At 41.2% G+C, this 18,228-nt stretch overlaps 1 protein-coding gene across 1 annotated transcript; it reads right to left on the minus strand.

Moving 5' to 3' along the window:
* Positions 1–3,498: 3,498 nt before the first annotated feature.
* On the minus strand, positions 3,499–9,988 carry LOC104270111 (chromosome unknown open reading frame, human C14orf180). The gene is made up of 5 exons (XM_009864376.1): positions 9,935–9,988; positions 7,994–8,120; positions 6,299–6,325; positions 4,126–4,128; positions 3,499–3,698 (listed from the first exon to the last, which is right to left on the minus strand). Exons 1-5 carry the CDS (start codon positions 9,986–9,988, stop codon positions 3,499–3,501), a joined length of 411 nt encoding a protein of 136 aa, XP_009862678.1.
* Between the last annotated feature and the right edge of the window lie 8,240 nt (positions 9,989–18,228).

An 18,228-nucleotide genomic window follows, 5' to 3' on the forward strand; every position in this document is an offset into this window, starting at 1 on the left:
ACTGCTCCTGGGAACCCACCTACTTGCTGTCTCCTTCAAAAATTGCTGCAAGAGTCCTGTCTTCCATCACTCCCTCTTTCAACCCTTTAAACCTAAAGCATGATAGCTTCTGGATTAAATAATTGCTCAGAGTTGGTTGGCTGCAGGATTTCTGGTTTCTAAAGTGATTCATCATGCTGGCACCAGTGTGAGTCCAGGTGAGCATCTCGATCGTTTGTAATAAATTATATACTCTCCTTTTTCACTTATTTATGAGCAGCTCTTAGGAATTGTACTGAAGGGAGATATTAAAAGGTTATTGTAAACCAAGCCCAGCATGGCCAGCAAGGGAATTGTTATCCAATGTGGCTGATTTTGAGTATCTTTAGAGCTCGTATTAGCTCTTCCAAACTCACAAAGGTCTCACACCTAGAAAAACAGCACTGAACAAAAATAAAGAGAATTCCCATTCGACCCACAGCAGTAAAGATAGATCTGTGGCGGATAAAGAACAGAAAGAAGGGGAAGAATGAGAAAAGGGTGCATGTTGTTGTGTGAGCCTGTGTAAGCAGGATGGATGAATGGGAAAAGAGCTTCAGTGTTAGAAGGAAATAAAACAAGTAAGTCCACAGGGAAGCTGTGTTGCATTAAATAAATGCAGACCTAAGAGCTGGGATTTTTTTTCTCCTATTCTCAACCTTGTTATTGACCTGCTTCATTCACTGTCATGTATGCATTGGCTTTCTCAGCTTTGATTTCTTCACCTGCAAAATCCCACTGCTCTCCCAGAAATGGAGTTTAGCTTCTATTTATTTTAAATGTTCTGGCTTTGTAAGCAAATTTGTTTTGGCTTTCTGCAGCCTGCCACATATCTCACTCACCGCAGTAAACAATCCTGACCTGGGAGACCTTGCAAGGCCATGGTGAGACCTCAACATACAGCTCAAGTGCTGCCTTACCCATGCCCAAAACTGTCCCAAACAGAGCCTAAGCAGAAGCCAAGAATAGATGTTCTTCTGCTTAATTTCTCTGACAGCCCAGACATGATAGCCTTTCGCACTTGCACTGGTAGAGTCGGGCCCCAGCAAGGAAAATGTGGCAGTTTCCATTTAAAGCAAAGCCAGTGGAAAAATGGTGCCATGTCCATCTCCTGGGGAGACGTGCAGGGAGATGAGCACACATAAGGACTTCACATTTTCACTACATTTTCTCTCACAGTCATAAGAGGCGTTCTTTTGCTTTAACCCTTTGACTTTTTTTAAAGTTACCAAACCCAGGTTGTCAGCATACTGGAAGAGTTCATCCCACTGCTTTTGCTCTTCAGATTGCTCGGTTCTTGTCCTCTCAGGCTTTGCTTTCTTGTTGCAATGTGCCATGACTTGCAGTGACGGAGCTGTCCCTTCAATAAATGCTGCTGTTTTGAAGGGGATAGTAGCTATGTGCTGGGAGGATGAGTCAGTCCAGAGCCAAAAAAGGAATACCACCAATTCGCCAGAGTTTCAACGTGAACGTTAAATGTAAACAGGAGTTGCAGTGACCTCCTTGCCCCATGCAACTACCAATTCAAACATTTTCATCAGAGATTCACCAACACACAAGGTTAAAACCTTTCGTCTTTATTATCTAAACAGCAAGGCTGAGATGGGGGAGAGGAAAGGGAAGTAGCAATGAGACTTACCCTCTGGCCTGGGGTACTCAAGCAGTTTGCACAAAGAACCCCTGAGCTAAACACTCCTCCTGCAGCAGCCTCTGCTTCCCAGACTGGCAGTGTGTTGAATGCAATTGCTGTGGCCTTTGACATCTTCAGAGAAGCATGAGAATAGTCCCTAAAATCACTTCTTTCTGTCTTAGACTGCATTTTTTTTTGGCTTGCTCTCAATCAAGTTTCTGCCCACTCTCCTTTTGAGCAAAGGCTGCATATTGAGTTTCTGTTTAATCTCTGCGTGGTTAAAGTCCCCAGACTGGCAGTGTGTTGAATGCAATTGCTGTGGCCTTTGACATCTTCAGAGAAGCATGAGAATAGTCCCTAAAATCACTTCTTTCTGTCTTAGACTGCATTTTTTTTTGGCTTGCTCTCAATCAAGTTTCTGCCCACTCTCCTTTTGAGCAAAGGCTGCATATTGAGTTTCTGTTTAATCTCTGCGTGGTTAAAGTCCTTGGGCTGCTTGGAAGAAGGTTGTTGTATGACTCTCTTATAAAAAATCATTTAAAAATAAAGCACCATTTTTTTCTTTTTGGTAGGTTGCAATGGCAGGGGAATTCCAAGCCAAGGTCTTGCAGGCCTCTCTTCCATGTTCTCTAAAGTGTTTCCTTTCCTTTTTTTTTCGGTCTTCTTTTTTCTTTTCTTCAGCTCTTACAGGCTCTGATGTCAATCTTATCATATCAAATAAACTCAAGCACACATTCAGTGCTAGTTGACAAGAACATAAGACCAAAAAAACTAGTTGTGCTGGTTTTGCCCAGGAAGAAGACACAGCTGACGCTTGTAAGCTTGCACTCACTTGTTCTCCTCTCAGATAACCAGAGCACCATTCCACATTTATTGCATGATCTCCATTAGAAGGATTCTCTTCAGAGAGGTACATACTATGGTGGGACAATACAAGGATAAAGGGGATTTGCCTCCCACACTTTCATAAACAGTCCATTTTATCACTATATAAGCACTTGAACACCCAGATACAAAAGCATAATCACACACTGAATAAAAGCACTATCATAAATCTTTAAAGCTCAGCTAGTGAGGTTTATGGTTTGAATCAAACCCAGAGGATTAAACTACTGATTCGATAATTAGCCTGGGATTCAATGCTACTGTTTATTATGTTAGGCAAATAAACTATTTACTGTTTAAATCAGTTCTCATGCTCTTTTTCACACCTGGGAGTCAAGTGAAACATTAAGAAACAGCCTTTGCCCAGGGAGGAAAAAAATGTATGAAGGGAAACAGGAAAGCCATTTGCCAGGATTTTGCTAATAATAATTCCAGGTGCATAAATATAGCATTTTGCCAAGTCTTTGGCTGCCAGAGCAGTTTTTGTGAAATAGCTCAGTTTTATTTTAACTTTTGCAGAATAGCTCTTAGGAGACTTGAGGAGAAAGATGGTTTGATTTTTAAAGCCTTGACTTGAGACTCAGGAGACTTTTATCCAGAGCTTGCTGCTGCCTGCACAGATCAATGTATTTCTCTCTTTACTTCTGCTCCTCACATCAGCAGTTTATAAGCTCTTTTGGGGGACAAAATTCAGATATTTGTTTGCTGTTCAGGAAGATGGAGTATGGGTTTGGTAGGACCTCAAGGCGTTAGTATGACTGTCCAGCAACGTGAAAAAAAAATAAGGAAGAAAAAAGAAAGGACAAGAAGTGGTTGCTGGAGAGTGGACAATAGGGGTGGTTTTCTTGTTCTTTGAGGTGGATGCTCAGGTGTTCCCTGTGTGTGACTGGAGCAGACTGGGAGCTTTGTGCTGCGGTGGGCTGGTCAGCAGTGCTCTGAGATGTCTGTGAGGCTGGAAGACGTTGTTACTGCCTCACAAACCAAGTCCAGCATTTCTGAGCAACATGTCTTATCTGAAGAAAGAAGATGACAAGTCGAGATTGAAATTCTTCCAGGACTTTGACATCTTGCTTCATGCTGATGTAGTAGAGACTCACAGCAAGGATCAGCACTACACAAAATGAGAGCCCCAGGAGCACAGGCAATCCAGATGATGACCTGTCATCTACCAAACAGTGATGAGGAGAAAAAGAAAGCAGCATTATTTTAGTGTCATCTTATACACTTCCCAAATTTGACCCCCTGCTGATGCCTTTGTCCCACTTTTCTGGGAACATCAGGGTGCACAGGGGTCTGGTTGTGAGCACTTCTCTGGGCAGCAGTTAAGTGATAGTGAGTCACACCTCCTGATGGAGGGTGGTAAGTATAAAAGATCTCATCTAACGGAACATTTAAAGAGTTTAATTATATACAATAAGAACAGGATTACCATAGCTAACGCATGATCACAAGTTTTCCCCCCAGCAATTATTTTTTATACCTTTACGCTAAAAGTTAAGTTAAATACTAGGAGAATAATAAGCTACCTCCTCTAATTATTTAATGCTCACAAATGTTACATATTTCCTGGTAACTCAGCTTGTTTGCGGTACCTGCTAATTACAGCAAGAATCGACACATGGCTCCATTAACCAAGAAGCGTATTTAGAAAGCTCTGGCAGTTTTAACCTGTCCCTAAGTGCTAGGTGTGCTAATTACACTAGAACATCCTCTACACTTGCTCTTAAGCAAGAGTACACTGTAAACATTTGTCTTGCCTTTAAAGCAAAGTATGTTTAAAGTGCCATAGGTCAGGCACAGTACATATGTGGAAATCAGTGGGATACATTTAGCTCGCTGACGCCTGTGCCCTTGCATGTGTGTATCTATCCAGAGGCCTCAGGAATCCAGTTTGATTCAGCTCTGGCTGCTCTGTTTGACTGCATGGCCGTTGCACAATTGGTATTATTTTATAAATCACTTTGAGTATTAAATATGTAGTATAAAGCCAAATTCATGCCTGAATAAAAATCCGTAGTGTGCAGTTATTTCCTTGCCATACACACATAATCAATAAGGAGGTAAAAATGTGGTGTGTATTATTACGGGTAAAGGGCCAATATTAGCCGTAACATATTTAAATTAGCTTCTACTACGAGCCCTGGAATACACACCAGTCAATTAAACTGTCATACAGATGTACAGAGAGGAAGGTAAAAGTCATAAAACCAAGCAAGAAACACATAATAATGTATCAAAAAGTGCATGGGGAAAAGGTAAAATGTTAATAGGCAGTCATTTTATAGCTAACCAGAAACCAAATCAATGCCCGATAATAGAACTGAGTGAATTATTTGCAGCACATAATTTACTGATTTGAATTTAGCCCTTCTCTCTGTTTGTAAATTATCCATGAGCATATTTCAATTTTTATAAATTTGTTTATTTGACGTTATTCTGTAAATGCTCTATATGAAGGTATTTAGCCAGGGAATTACCACATTCTGCTTTTGCAGAGATTTGTGATTTGGAAGTTGGTGTTTCCCTTGTGTCATCTCCCACACCACATGATACAGTTCTCAACTGGGTGACCACCTGCCTTTCAGAGCATGGGGCCTGGCTGATGAGCATACCTGGTAACAATGGAACTTTTCTGTGAAAGCTAAAGAGCTTTTCACATCAGCTCTTTTCTATGAAGTGCTCATAACTTTTTATCAGTCTTGCAAAAGGTACTTCCCACGTGAAATTTCAGGGTGAGCTCAAATGCAGTCTTGGCTTTTCCTTATATCACTACAATTATGTTCTTAAACATGCTTGCTCTTTCCTTGATTATGAACAGAAGATTAATGCTTACAACTGTTAGTTAAATTGCCTCTTGGAACAACACACTCAGCCCTAGCCATGTGCCCACTTTCAGAAAAAGGCAACACATCTGAGAAAAGGCCTGGACTGGGATTCAGGAGGTTTTGGTTCAGATCCTGCCTCGGACACACATTTCCACTGTCACCTGAAGGATATTTGGTCTTTTTTTCCTTTTCCATCAGGCTCTTCCTTGTCTGTAGTACCTTGTTCCTAGTCCACTAACTCCTTTGCTGACACTGCCATTGGCACGAGCACACAATTCCCCTTCCTGGGCAATACCAACAGCTGAGGGGTGTGGGGACACTATGGCTCTATGTGCATGTGTGTATACATGTGTCTATGTACCCCTATCCCCTTATTGCATTGCATATAGCAGGGGCTGGATGTTGGCCAGGGCCTCTAGAAATGATCAGCATTGTAAGAACATCCAAATACACGTTTGCTTTAGGGGCTGTGAGGCTGAATGGCCTCAAATATCCTTGCAAACAAAAAAGAAAAAAATAGGCTATTTTTATTATTTCTGTGCTGCCAGCATACAAATGATTTGTTTCTTCCTCACAGATGAAAGTGAGCAGGGAGAATTACTGTCTTGCTTGGGGTGCTCTCCCTGCATATCTTAGTGAAAAAACTGTACCTATTCAATTGCCATAAAATATATTAATTATATTTAAATTAAAAATAGCTTCAGGGATTTCATTTGTGTTTCCACTATTTGTCTTACTAGATGTCTTGTTTAAAATACTACACCAGATCTCATCAACACCTTGTGCTTCATATGCTGAGAAGAAAAAGCAACAACTACTGACAGCAGGAAATGCTTTATGTACAGAGCATATATTTGCACAGTGCATCTCAGCAGCCACAAAGCAAACTCAGGTTAGTGCTGTGGATGGCTCACAGTTATAACATGAAACTTCAACTTACCCACTACGTAGTCACAGCAGGAAATGGCTAGAAAACAGAATGAAAATGTTCTTACATGCCTGGAAGGGCCTCTTTGCGGGAGATGACTAAGCAAGCAAGCACCAAGCAGTGCCTCTCAAATTGCCTGTTGCCTTACAGATGCTGGCTGGGCCATCTCTTACACTGCTTCTGCCTCTACAGATTCATGTCAGATGAGGATCTTCCCACTCCATGCAAACATGCAAATGTAAGTGCACTTCAGTAAAGTGAGAAAAAATTATTGTATGAGAGGCTCGAGACAAAGATTGCTGCTGTTGCAGGGAGGTCAGGAGTCAGCCCTTGCAAAAAAGGCCTCCCAATTCCACATAATTTCTAGGAAGGAAAGGGCATAGACCAGCAAACTGAGAGGGGAGTGAAAGTTAAGAAAGCAAAGCTCACTGTCAGATGCAGCTTTCACCCAACAATATCCTGGAACTGTCTCTGTTTGGCAGTCAGAACACAGACACTATCCAGAATGAAAACTTCAGAGAATGGAAAAATTTCTGTGGTGCCAGCAATCTTCATCTTACCAGTCCTTGTCTAAGGACTGGTAAATCACAGGCTGTTTGCAACACAGAACATTAATTATGAGTTGGGACATTGCTCATGTCTTCACGGAAAAGAGTCAGAGTCTTCCTTGTCCTTGCTCCCTGGAGCTCAAGCATGTCTGTGCTGGTTTCAGAGCCACTGGGAGAGGCATCTGCTCCCCCTGGACTGGAGGGACTGCAGGATTACCAGCACTGATGTGAGAGCATGGACTCTGGGAAGGAGCTGAAGGAGATATTAGCTCTCATCAAAATCTTGCTCTTGAGCAGTCAGACGAGCTTTGAAGAATTTAGGGCTGACTCACTGAGTCTGCCCAGTTCAGTTTTGACGGGAAAGCCCAGGCCATGTCAACAACCTTGTCAAGAAACAGCTTTTCCCTCCTGCACTGGTAGGAACCACAAACAATGTATTGCAAAGCCAATGAGAGGTCTGTTTACAGACATATCAGTGGATGCCAAGCTTTGTTTTCAGTAGTGGAGTAGCAGTCGCTTCGCATGGCTGACATATAGAAATTTCACCATTCTGTCACCTGTGTTTTTACTAATTGACATAGCAACACAGTTTTAGTTCCTTATTAATAAATGCAGGTTTTCTTAGTTGGGTTAGTTTGTGAAAATCTGAATGAAACAACAGCTCTTATTTGGTCACAAACTGCATATAGCATGTGCCGAAGTGCAAACTGAATTCCTGTGCTAGACCTCTGCTTAACATCACTCCCAGTTGACCTACCTGTAAACTGCTATTTTGGCTCATGAACAACAGACCAAAGGTTATGTTAGCTATATCACTCCTTGGGTGCCCTCACTGGTAGAGGTGGCTGCAACCTGACTGCTTTTAATCCCAGTGGGCCAGCTAGACTCAGACCTTTACTATTGTATCCTCAGGAGTTCACCAGGAGAACAGCCCTGAGGCTACTCTAACAATGCAAGAGGTTGTCTTCTCCCAGGGCAGGAAAGCAAATAGACCAGATGCAATTCGGCAGAGCATGGAGCAAAAATTGTCTGTCCTCTGCCCCATGCTGATCTCAAAATCACAAATAACATTATCAAAGGGTGAAGCTGATGTGGATAGACAGGGTGGATGTTAAAAGTTAGAAAGGTCATGCCAAAAGGCTGAACAGCTTAAGCATACCATATTCAATGACTTCTTCTGGCTCACGAAATCGAACCCTTTTCTCTGCTCTCCGCTTTTGCCCCCCAGCTTGGTCCACAGGTGGCCTTTTCCTCAGTATTGAAGGAGGATAGCTATTGTCATCTGTCTAAAGAGTTGATTGAAACACAAAACACATGGCTATTCAAATTGGAGTAATGCATCAGGATGAAGCTTGGAAATTTTGTAGTTGTGTTACCATGTCCCTTGAAGGGCATGACACAAAACACATCTGTTTTGGCGTTTATAGTCAGACCATTGTAATATTTATAGCAAGACAATATGGATATGCCTTCATTGTCATAGATCTTCAGTACTCAAAGCTCTCCTTTCAGGCAAAAGGTTGGGTAAAGTGACAAACAGCAAACTGTTGAGAAAGGGTTTCTTTAAATTGGACTGAACAGTTACCAAGGTGGCTACTCAACAGCCTTAGGGTAGGACATAAACGTCATATGAAATAAATGAACTATATCATTGGAAACACCTTTGAAATGTTCTTATGAGCAAAGCAGCTCTGCTCTTAATGCAGTGTTGCCATTTCAACAACTGAGACTATGCAGCAGTCTTGGCTTTGAACACTGTCCTAAGGGCTATGGAAAAGTAATGTGTTTGCACTTCGATGTCACAGTTATGCTGTTGCTCTGTCTTTTGCTTGGAAGCCACAGTCTTTGATAATGAAATCAAATTGCTGACAATTCTGCCAAATGACAAGAAACAGAGCTGCAATAATAGTAGTAAGTCCCTCTTCTGCATAGGAATGTTTCCCCAGTAAATTCCCCAAAGTGAATCCAAAGCACCTCAGTCCAGAGACACCCACTGTCCTTCAGAAGTGGAGAGCAGATGGCAAATTTTCTATATTTTCAAATGACTTAGTGGTTGACAGAGATTTTCCACTTTTTATCTTTACTTTAAGGTCAAAGTAATCTTTGCTACCCCTTTCTCCCCCTTTCCTCTGTTCCTCTGTTATTATACCTTAGGTAGTTTGTTTTGTCCTTCTAGTCACTGTTCCTGCTCCTTTTTTTTCCAGAGTGTGGGATACCTGCATTCAAATCTCTTCCAAAAAACACCAAAGGAATATGAACCTACATTCTTATATGCATGCCCTCATCATCAGAGCTATGGTGCATACATGGGAGCACGGAATCTCAGTCTCTGCCACTGAAGCTGTCTTGTTTGGCTTCAAATAATTAAATATTCATTGAGCTAAAGAAAGAACGAAAGAATGACTTTGCATCCTGGTGTTTGCGTGCTCCCTTGGGGGTGGGAGAAGTCTGCTCCTATCTTTGCTCCAATGAATACTTAATATGAAATACTTAAATATTCATTGGAGCAGTCACTGGGAACAGGGTCTGTCATCTACCAGGTGAGTACCCTGATTGCTCTGAAATAGCCACACAAGCACACACACAATTTCTGGCGTAATGAATATTTAATTATTATGTGTAAAACGAAACAAGTTTAGGAGATACAGACCAAGTCAGATTAGTGGTGGTTATAGCTTTAGCTAGGAGAGCTCCTCCTGTGGCACAACCAAGGAAACAACCTTATATTTGAAGAGATTTATAACTCCAAGTGTAGCTTTTGTCCATATGCGCTTTTCCAAACTATTAACAGCAACACCACACCAGAAAAGATAAACATTAAACAACTAGCTGGTTGGGAAGCACCTAGCCAAGGAAGATCTTAAAAAGGAAATGGTATTTACAATAATTGCTAGGCTTATGGAAATCGAAGCTACACAGCGTCAGAATAAATAATACATTCTCTCCTCAGTCAGAAACTTGGTATTAACATACTGCGCTGAGAACTGGAAACATGCCAAAATGCTAGTCAGGGAATTATATACCCTTAAAAACAATCCTTTTGTGAAATGTGCCATGCGTTGGACACAAAGACTCTATTGCCCATCAAGAGGTTACTTACCAGCAGCTCCTGTGCACTAGGATCGGAAGGTGGGGCTGGGCATATCTGGGACATGTACTCTGGATGCCAACATGAAGCCTCCCGCACGAAGCTTCACTTGGAAAGCCACTTGCGCAAGAAAATGAGAAGGACCAGAGGAAAGCGTCTGGAGATCCTTCTGCAGTGAGGAGTGAGGAGGCAGTGCCACCGAGCAGATGGGAAGAGCAGGAAATGACAGAGGAGTGGAAAGAAGAGTTTCCGCCCTTCACACCAGTGTTGGCTTGGGAAGGATGACGTTACTTGAAATGTACTCGGTAGCCAAAAATAGCACATAGTGATAATACTGATTGTACTGCTGGAGAGCAGGGCTTTCCTGGAAAGTAGAAAGGGTCTGAATGGAGCAAATTGCAGATAAATACCTACATATTTATACATATAAATATGAAGTCAAGGCTGTTCTTTTTATAATAATTGTTGTATTTCCGTGACCATGTTGATCTCCTTTCCAGAAGCCATTCCCAATCTCAAAATTCTTGCAAGTGGGATTGCTTTTAATCCTTCTCCCATTCAAAGTATGTGGGTAAAACCACCAGGAAATGATACAGATATAGTGGGATCACATATATCTCCCTCCAGTACAGTTATGGTCTCGCTTTATATGTTTTACAAATTAGATCCATTATTATAGTAATAAAGTGGAATTTTAACATTAGACATTTCTACAGATATTGTAACAAGATTATTGATAGGAAGAGAGATGATTTACTGTTCAAGAGACTTTAACAGCCCCTTGTCAAATGCTGAAGGCTGGTCATCATCAAATATACAATTTCCAGTCAGAAATACCTGCCATGACTGCTGAAATATGGTGGTTTGCTGCCTCTACAAGCACAAGCGAGTGCTTTTCTTTCTTTTTTATTTTTTCCCAGAACTATTTATTTGCTGTGACTTGTCTAAAGTATTCCAGTTTGTGTTATTTTCCAGGTGGTGGGATGAATACTCCTATGGCATTCTCAGGCTGGCCCTTGTTTTGCACATACCCAGTGAAGTGAGGGTTGCAAGACGCTTACATTGGCACCAGGAACCAGAGGGCAGAGCAGCTCTGTGGGCTTCACTGTCTTAACATTCCTTTCAGGGATTTGGGGACTGGCTGAGCAGATGAGAAGGATTTGGATACTCCCATAGAGAAAACTGAGCCAGCAGTGGAGGCGGCTGTGGCTGCTGTGGGGTCAGCCGCCCCCTCGAGTCTCTGCTCTCCCACAGCTCAGCCTCTGCACGGGTCTGCAGTGCTTGCAGGGGCTGCTGTCCTCAAGCCCTTCCATTTCCAGCAGTGAAGGCAATGCCACCACGGAGAAGAACAGAATTTGCTGCCCTGGGGCTTTTCACTGAATGCACCATATCTAAAAGCCACCTGGAGAGAGTCACCTTACCTTCTCTTTTCTGTACATTGGGGTGACGGAGGGCTTTTCCTCATGCTGCAAATGGCTCACACCTGCAGGGCTTGTGAAACACTCTCGAAATCCCCTCTCTGGTGTGTCCTGCAAGTGTTTCACAGCAGTTATAGCAGATATAGCAGGTATCTAAGCTGAGCTTTCGGTGGGGAAAGGTAATTCTTCAAAATCTTGTTCACAGTACATTCTAGACAGAAGGGTGATAGCCTTCCAAACCTAGCTTCTCCTTTGGTTCCTCTTTCTTTCTTTTGTGATAATCACTTGCTACCAATTAATGCAACATGGAATTTACCTGCCTACTTTGGCCAACAAAACTGATGGAGGAGGGAAGAGGGGTCAGACTCTAGTCTTCATCTAGCTTTGACTGTCTCCATGTGAATCGTCTCATTTATTTTTACTGGTGTTGTCCCACAAGGCACTTAAGAAGGTTTTGTGCAGGCTTTCATTCCTGCAGAGAGTGGCAGTGAGCTCATGAGCTTTAAGGTCTCAGTGAAAAACCTTGTTCCTGTCTTTTTCACTGAATTTGGTTTTATTGAAAGAAAAGTGCCACATTTTTCTAAAGCAATTGGCCAGAAGCTTCTTGGTATTTTCTTTCAAGAAAAAAGACAACCTACAGAAGAGTCGGAGGGGGTTTGTTGTTTCTGAGAAATGGGCATATGGAGAGCACATTTATAATTTTTTGATGCCAGAAACTATTTCTTTTTGGTTCTAGAGTCCCCTTTAACGTAAACATTTTCTTCCTGTTTGTTTGATTGAAAAATAATTGGGCAGCTTATAAATGTTTTCTTGCCATTCCCACTTTTATCCCACAGTGAGTTAATTATATGGATAGTAATGGTTGTAAATGCTTGAATAATTAGTAGTTACCTGGGTACTCAAATTCCAGTGGTTAAAGATGTCAGGAGTTCAAATCTCATAAAAGGGACAGATCCATTCCTACTAAGTGCTTTTGATTGCAGTTTAACAATCTAAAATTGGATATACATTAGGAATAAAAGAGAATTTAGTGCATGATGTGAAAGACGCAAGAAAAATAACACCACTAGCCTCTGAAATAAATCACTAGCCTCTGGTAATAAATAATAGTTACAATAGTGGGCTAATTTCTGCTTTTGAAGCTAGAAGAAATTCTTTAAACATTGCCCTTCTTTTTAAAGTAATTTTTCATCTAAGCTTTGATCTCATTTCATGCAACATATGTCAGAAGAAAAGCTGGACAAAGAATTCATAAATGAATTATTTAGCTGATGAGTGTCACCTCTATTTCTTTCAGCTAATTGTTCATAAATAGATAGTGACTTTTGTGAATGTATTCATTATTCAGATTTATTCAGTGGATAATTGCTGGGAGTAATTCTTTGTCTGTAGATTGCTTGGAAGCATTTCGCTGTGAACATTTAATAGTACAAATCTATTCAGGCTTTCAATACGAGACAAACTAAAAATATCTGTAACTACTGATGGAGTCCTTAAATACGAACAATATACTGCAGTCTTACTGAGCAACGCCAGTGTTTTCAGGAAGAGCTCCACTACTTCCCATTGTACATAGGAGGGAATCAATGGCATCTCAACTGTCTGCGTAGTGCTGAATTTGAATGGTGCACATTGTATATGCAAATAAGTTTTTACAAGTAAAGCATTGCCTAAATGTTTGCTCAGCAGAAAACAAAACCAAGCCTGGACAAAACATGATTGACTTCTCAGTGAATTGATATGAACAATCCATATAAAGGAACTAACTGCATAGCCAGTATTTTCCTGAAATACCCCAATGGAAGATGTCTCGGAAATAAGCACAACATGATAAAACAATTTTGCATTCAGAGGATAGCTATGTAACCACATGAACGTTTTTTTCATTTCCTTCTGTGGGAATAAATATTCTAGACAAGCAAAGTACTTAGTAAATGATGCCTTTGTGAGAATCGTCTGGCCTGGTTCAATTATTTTGAAACCTAGCAATTTTCTCATATCATTGAATCTGGTTTTATTGCAAATAGGGTCATAGAAATAGTCACTCATTGTGATAATGGACTTAGCTTATCTTAACTATTAACACTTCCAGCAGGTTTACACACACGTATATATTCAATATTTATGGATATGCACAGTGCATATATATTAATAATGAAGCAACTTTATCTCCACCAATCTGAAAACAAAATCACGTAATACCATACAGTGCAGGGTGCAGTGGTAACTGGAAGCAGCATATCAGGATAACAGAACAGAAGAGGAATAAATAAATTAGAAGGGAGTCTTCCATATCTTCTTCAACTTCCAGAGTGTCAGTTGAGCCTTTGTTCAATATTCCACCTTTCGTAGTTCTGTGTGCTCTTGATTAATAATTTAAAGATGCACCTTTTGGCAGCAAGGTAAGTTTTATGTTTGCCAAGAGTGATTTTCCACCAGTCAGGGAATATATGAGGAAATAAAAAGGCAAATTGCCCCACAGAGTATAACTTGCTGTGGGCTTCCTTCCTTTTTCTGCCTCTGGAGCAACAGATTTACTGCTGAAAGTTGTGAGAAGCCCATGAGGTGTTGTATGGCATCATTCCTGGTCCTCAGACCTTCCAAGGAGGGAAATGCTGTATAAATCTCAATTTAAGATAAAAATCAGTCCTTTGGACTGTGAGTTTGCATGTGTATTCCATGACCAAAAGTGTCACAGTTAATCTCTAGTCAGATAGTCACTCCAAAATGGGAGGGCTTATGGAGATGGGGAAAAAAATATGAAAAATCACCAACAAGTCATAATGGAGAGAGAGAAATGATTGGCAGATGGCCTGATAGCACTTGTCATGTGTAGTCAGCTAGGCTGAAAGCAGTTTTGCTTTCCACATATTTCTTAATTCCTATGATGCCCAGAGATCTATGTACCCAGGTGCATTTGTCCCCAAGGAAAGGAAGCGTGTTCAGTGCAAAGCACAACATCCGTAGTCCCTGTGGTGCTCCATGAAGGATCCACAAGCTTATCCTCTCAGTGAGACCTTCTCTTCACCCTTTAGATATTCCTACCCTGCACTGAAAGATTTCCTGATTGCACAGATCTGTAAGCTCCCTTTGGATGCAGGTAGGCAGACCTGGGGCCATCCACCCAGGAACTGCAGGCCTGGATTGCCACTCTTTGCAAAAATTAGATTAGGTGTGGTAGTATTCCCACTCAGTCCCCATGTGTTGCTAGGTCTAGTCGAGAGGTGGCATCCCTGCCCAAAACAGGGAGGTTGGACTAGATGATCTCTAAGGTCCCTTCCAGCCTATGTCATTCTATGATTATATCTATGATCTATGATTATCACATGCAGCCATCTGATCCAGCACAATGGAATTAATTTCTGAAGGCAGGACACTGGCTTTATTTGTGGATGTAACAGGTCCTTCTGGGTGATGATCATCTTCCTGGAGCTGTGGCACCAGTTTCAGATCCACAGCGTGCACTGGTTTGTACTGGTTTTGAGCAGAGTTCTTTTCTAAGGCAAAGGCACAAGCACTGAGCAGAATGTGTAGTAGAGTTTTGCATCATGGTGAGGACAACCCTGCTGCAAGGCAGAGTGATTTCTGCTCTGTTGGGACTGGCTAGAAATGATTTAACTCTGTTGAGGAATCTGGTCTCAAATCATCCCTGGCATGAATCCATTGACTTATAAAAAGCAAGGATCTGTCTCCATTTCTTAAAATTGCCTCTCTTATTCATGTGTCTTTCTGGGTAGATGTTACAAATAACCACAGAGTACTTGTGGTGATATATAGTAAACATAGAGAGAATTTCTGGCTGCTGAAATGAACTTTCTAAATAATCACAGAATGATTCCACATCCATTTCATAATTAGACTCCTGAGATTACAGCCAAGCTATTATTTGTGATTCAACATGCATTTTTAGTTTGGAAATGTTCCATAAGCTATTAGGTTTATTCCACCTGAGGTTTTCTAATTCATTCTGCTCATCCTGCCACTGGGATCTTAAATGTAAAGCATGTATTGATCAAATAAGAGTTACCAAGTAACCAAATGCTAATATCTGCTGTTGGCTCACTGGTTCCGCATCAGTCAGTCCCGTTGATCTGGGATGCAGGAGATAAACAGAGCTGGAGTGAGTGAGGTCATTCTGAGTCAGCTTTTATTACACACTCATCCTATTTTAGGAACAAAAATTATGGAACTGGAACCTCTGCTTAAAGCATCTGGGCTGTTGTTGATGGCATGGCTGCCACCAGTTACGAGACGACTGAGGAGGATGAAGCCACTGCCAGCAGGAGGAAGGCTGAGCTGGTATAAAATAGAAAGGGAGGCAAAAAAAGACATGAAAACAAAACCCCTTAGAAATAGAGAAAGTGGAAATAGTAGCAACCGTTTTGTGCTCTGTTGTGTTGATTGAGGTTTTCTGTAACAATTCCCCATTTTCCTGGTTAATTTTTTGCCTGAGGAGAATTCAGACTAGGATGACTGCAGGGTATAGCCTAAAAAGGGGATTAGCCATCTTGTCTAAATCCCAGATATCAAAAGGCTCCTGTTGACTTCTGCAAGCCACTGTCCTTAATGGATTTTTGAAAGCTGGCAGCCGTTAATGCCAAACTGGGGGCGAGAAGGGTAGCAAGTGGGACTGACAGCAGTGGGAAGGGAAAAAGCCAAGGGAATCATAAAGCACCTAGATGTAGGCATTGCTACATAAGATGATTTGAAGGCACTGATGTAAATGCTCTTGAGCTTCATTTACAGTGTCACCTTGGAAAGGGATTAGATTAATGACATGAAAGAAGAAGAGAAAAATGGGGAAAAGAGCAGATCGAAGCATAAGAAGGGCCCAAATGAGCAAAATATGCATGAAGTGGAAAGAATTTGGATGGTATTATTGGATGATGAATATAAAAAACAAGTGGAAAATCCCTCTGTCATTGGCAGCCACTTTACATTAATGTTAAGTCTGTTAATGCCGATATTTGTTCTGGATTTAATTTCTTGTAATTAGTATGTAAGTCTCTCTCCTCCACCTCTCCAAGCCCTGGAGGCTGGTGTTTTCAGAGTAAAACAAGTAGGTTTTACAAAGAGTAATTGGTACAATTTTCAAAACCAGCCAAGTGCTTCTGGAGCCTATATTCAATTGCATCTCAATTTAAGCTGAGGCGAGGAAACTAAGCAAGGGAAAATTTAGGCAGCACATCAAAGAACGCTTGTGGATATCAGGATATACAGATAAGTCAGGTTGAAAGCCAGCTATGTTTTTGCACAGGCAAGCTGAAGATTTAAGTTATGTTTTTGTTCCAAAGCAGAGCATCCTTTGGAATGCCTGCAGGAGTGTTGAAGGGTCCTGCTGATGCCAAGACAATTTGTTTTATACAATGGGGTAGCTGAGAGCAGGATGAGCTGCTTCTACTGAAGAGTATGGAACTGGAGTCCAGCTCTGATATCTTGCACGTTTGGATCAAATCCTTAAAATGCAATGCCCTTAGGAGGCAGGTTTTTACTAGCTGCCTTGTAACAGTTACAGATCTCTTTCTTTTTCCTCTCTTCTCTCTCCTTCACTCTTAGCAGAAATTTGATCTGGGACCAGGAAACCTCTCAGCTTAAATTAATATTGGTCAGAATCATCTCTGCTTCAATAAATGTGCTTTTTCTGATGTGGAGTGTTTTCATCAGCATATTTTTCATCATCTCAAATGTATGAACCTTTCAATCAGTCTCCTGAATGAAACAAAGGAAATTACATTGTCTTTTGTTTTAAAGCTAGACAAATGCAAATACAAGGAGTAAGATTCATAGGACAGCTATGGAGGTGGTGAATTAATATAATCTGAAGGGAAGAGAATTAAAACTGAACTCTTGGTATATATCGGATGATTATGGCTACTTGGCTGTTCCCTGACAGAAACAAAACTTATACAGAGGGCTGGTTCAGTGTCTTGCATTCAATCTTTCATGCATTATACCCACTCAGGCAAGCATTTCTGAAAGAAGTATTGTGAGTGCTCATATACTCTCTACCTAGTGCTAGCTTATTGCAGAGCTGGAAGAAATTAGATCCCTTTTGGAGCCTGCCGGGCTAAAAAGCTATTTCCAGGTCTAAAGTGAAGATGATGAAAAGGTGATGCCACTGCTCCTCCTTCCCAGAAGAAAAGGTCTCCTGCTTCTGTGACTCCCATAAGGCTGTAGAACTAAAACACCATTTCCTGACACTCCTGGTTTTGGCAAACTTTGTCACTTGTTGCATGCATAATGCCAGATCTGGGATGATCATCAGCTTTCTGATGATCATATTTGACAGTCCAAATCAAAAAGCCATTTGCAAGGGATGCTATAAGACTTCTTTACAGAAAACTTGCATTCTGTTTAACTGACATATTTTCCTTACAAGTCTTTTTTTGGTGCAAAATTCCTAAAAGAAAATAAAAGGACGCCTCATTGATCCCCACTCCACAATCAGGGATGCCACTGCCTCCAATAAAGAGTTCTGCATGTGGAACCCAGGCAGGATTTCACCTCTGCTACTCATATCTATGGGACTGATAGATTTGCATTAAATGAGCAAAACTGATATCTGTCAGGGCACTTTGGGTCAAGCTGCCCTGCTACTCACACCTCTGAAAAATATTGCAGTGAATGAAAATTTTAGTATATGTGTAATGGCCTTTGCTCTTTGGTTACATGAAGTCATATGAAACACAAAGACTGGGGCAAAATACTGCTAATCCCAAAACACAGATATCAGGTTTCTTGTCTGATCAGAGCCATAATTTGTATTTCTCTCCAGTTAAAATAGTGTTACTGTGAGGGTCACAATCAGGCTTTAAGGCTGGTACTCTGCTCTCTTGAGCTACAGCCCTACTGGCTTCTGCCAAAAGGCCAAGTAATTTTATCTGTCAC

The sequence above is a fragment of the Apaloderma vittatum genome, unplaced genomic scaffold (assembly GCF_000703405.1).
Source record: "Apaloderma vittatum isolate BGI_N311 unplaced genomic scaffold, ASM70340v1 scaffold2382, whole genome shotgun sequence".
Classification (NCBI taxonomy): Eukaryota; Metazoa; Chordata; class Aves; order Trogoniformes; family Trogonidae; genus Apaloderma; species Apaloderma vittatum.

Excerpts from the sequence above, each read along its gene's own strand:
- LOC104270111 (XM_009864376.1), bottom strand. The coding sequence starts at position 9,988 with ATGTCCCAGATATGCCCAGCCCCACCTTCCGATCCTAGTGCACAGGAG. Across the intron at positions 8,121-9,934 it reads CTAGTGCACAGGAGCTGCTG|ACAGATGACAATAGCTATCC; the intron begins GTAAGTAACCTC and ends TCAACTCTTTAG. Across the intron at positions 6,326-7,993 it reads AGAAGAAGTCATTGAATATG|CCATTTCCTGCTGTGACTAC; the intron begins GTATGCTTAAGC and ends TCTGTTTTCTAG.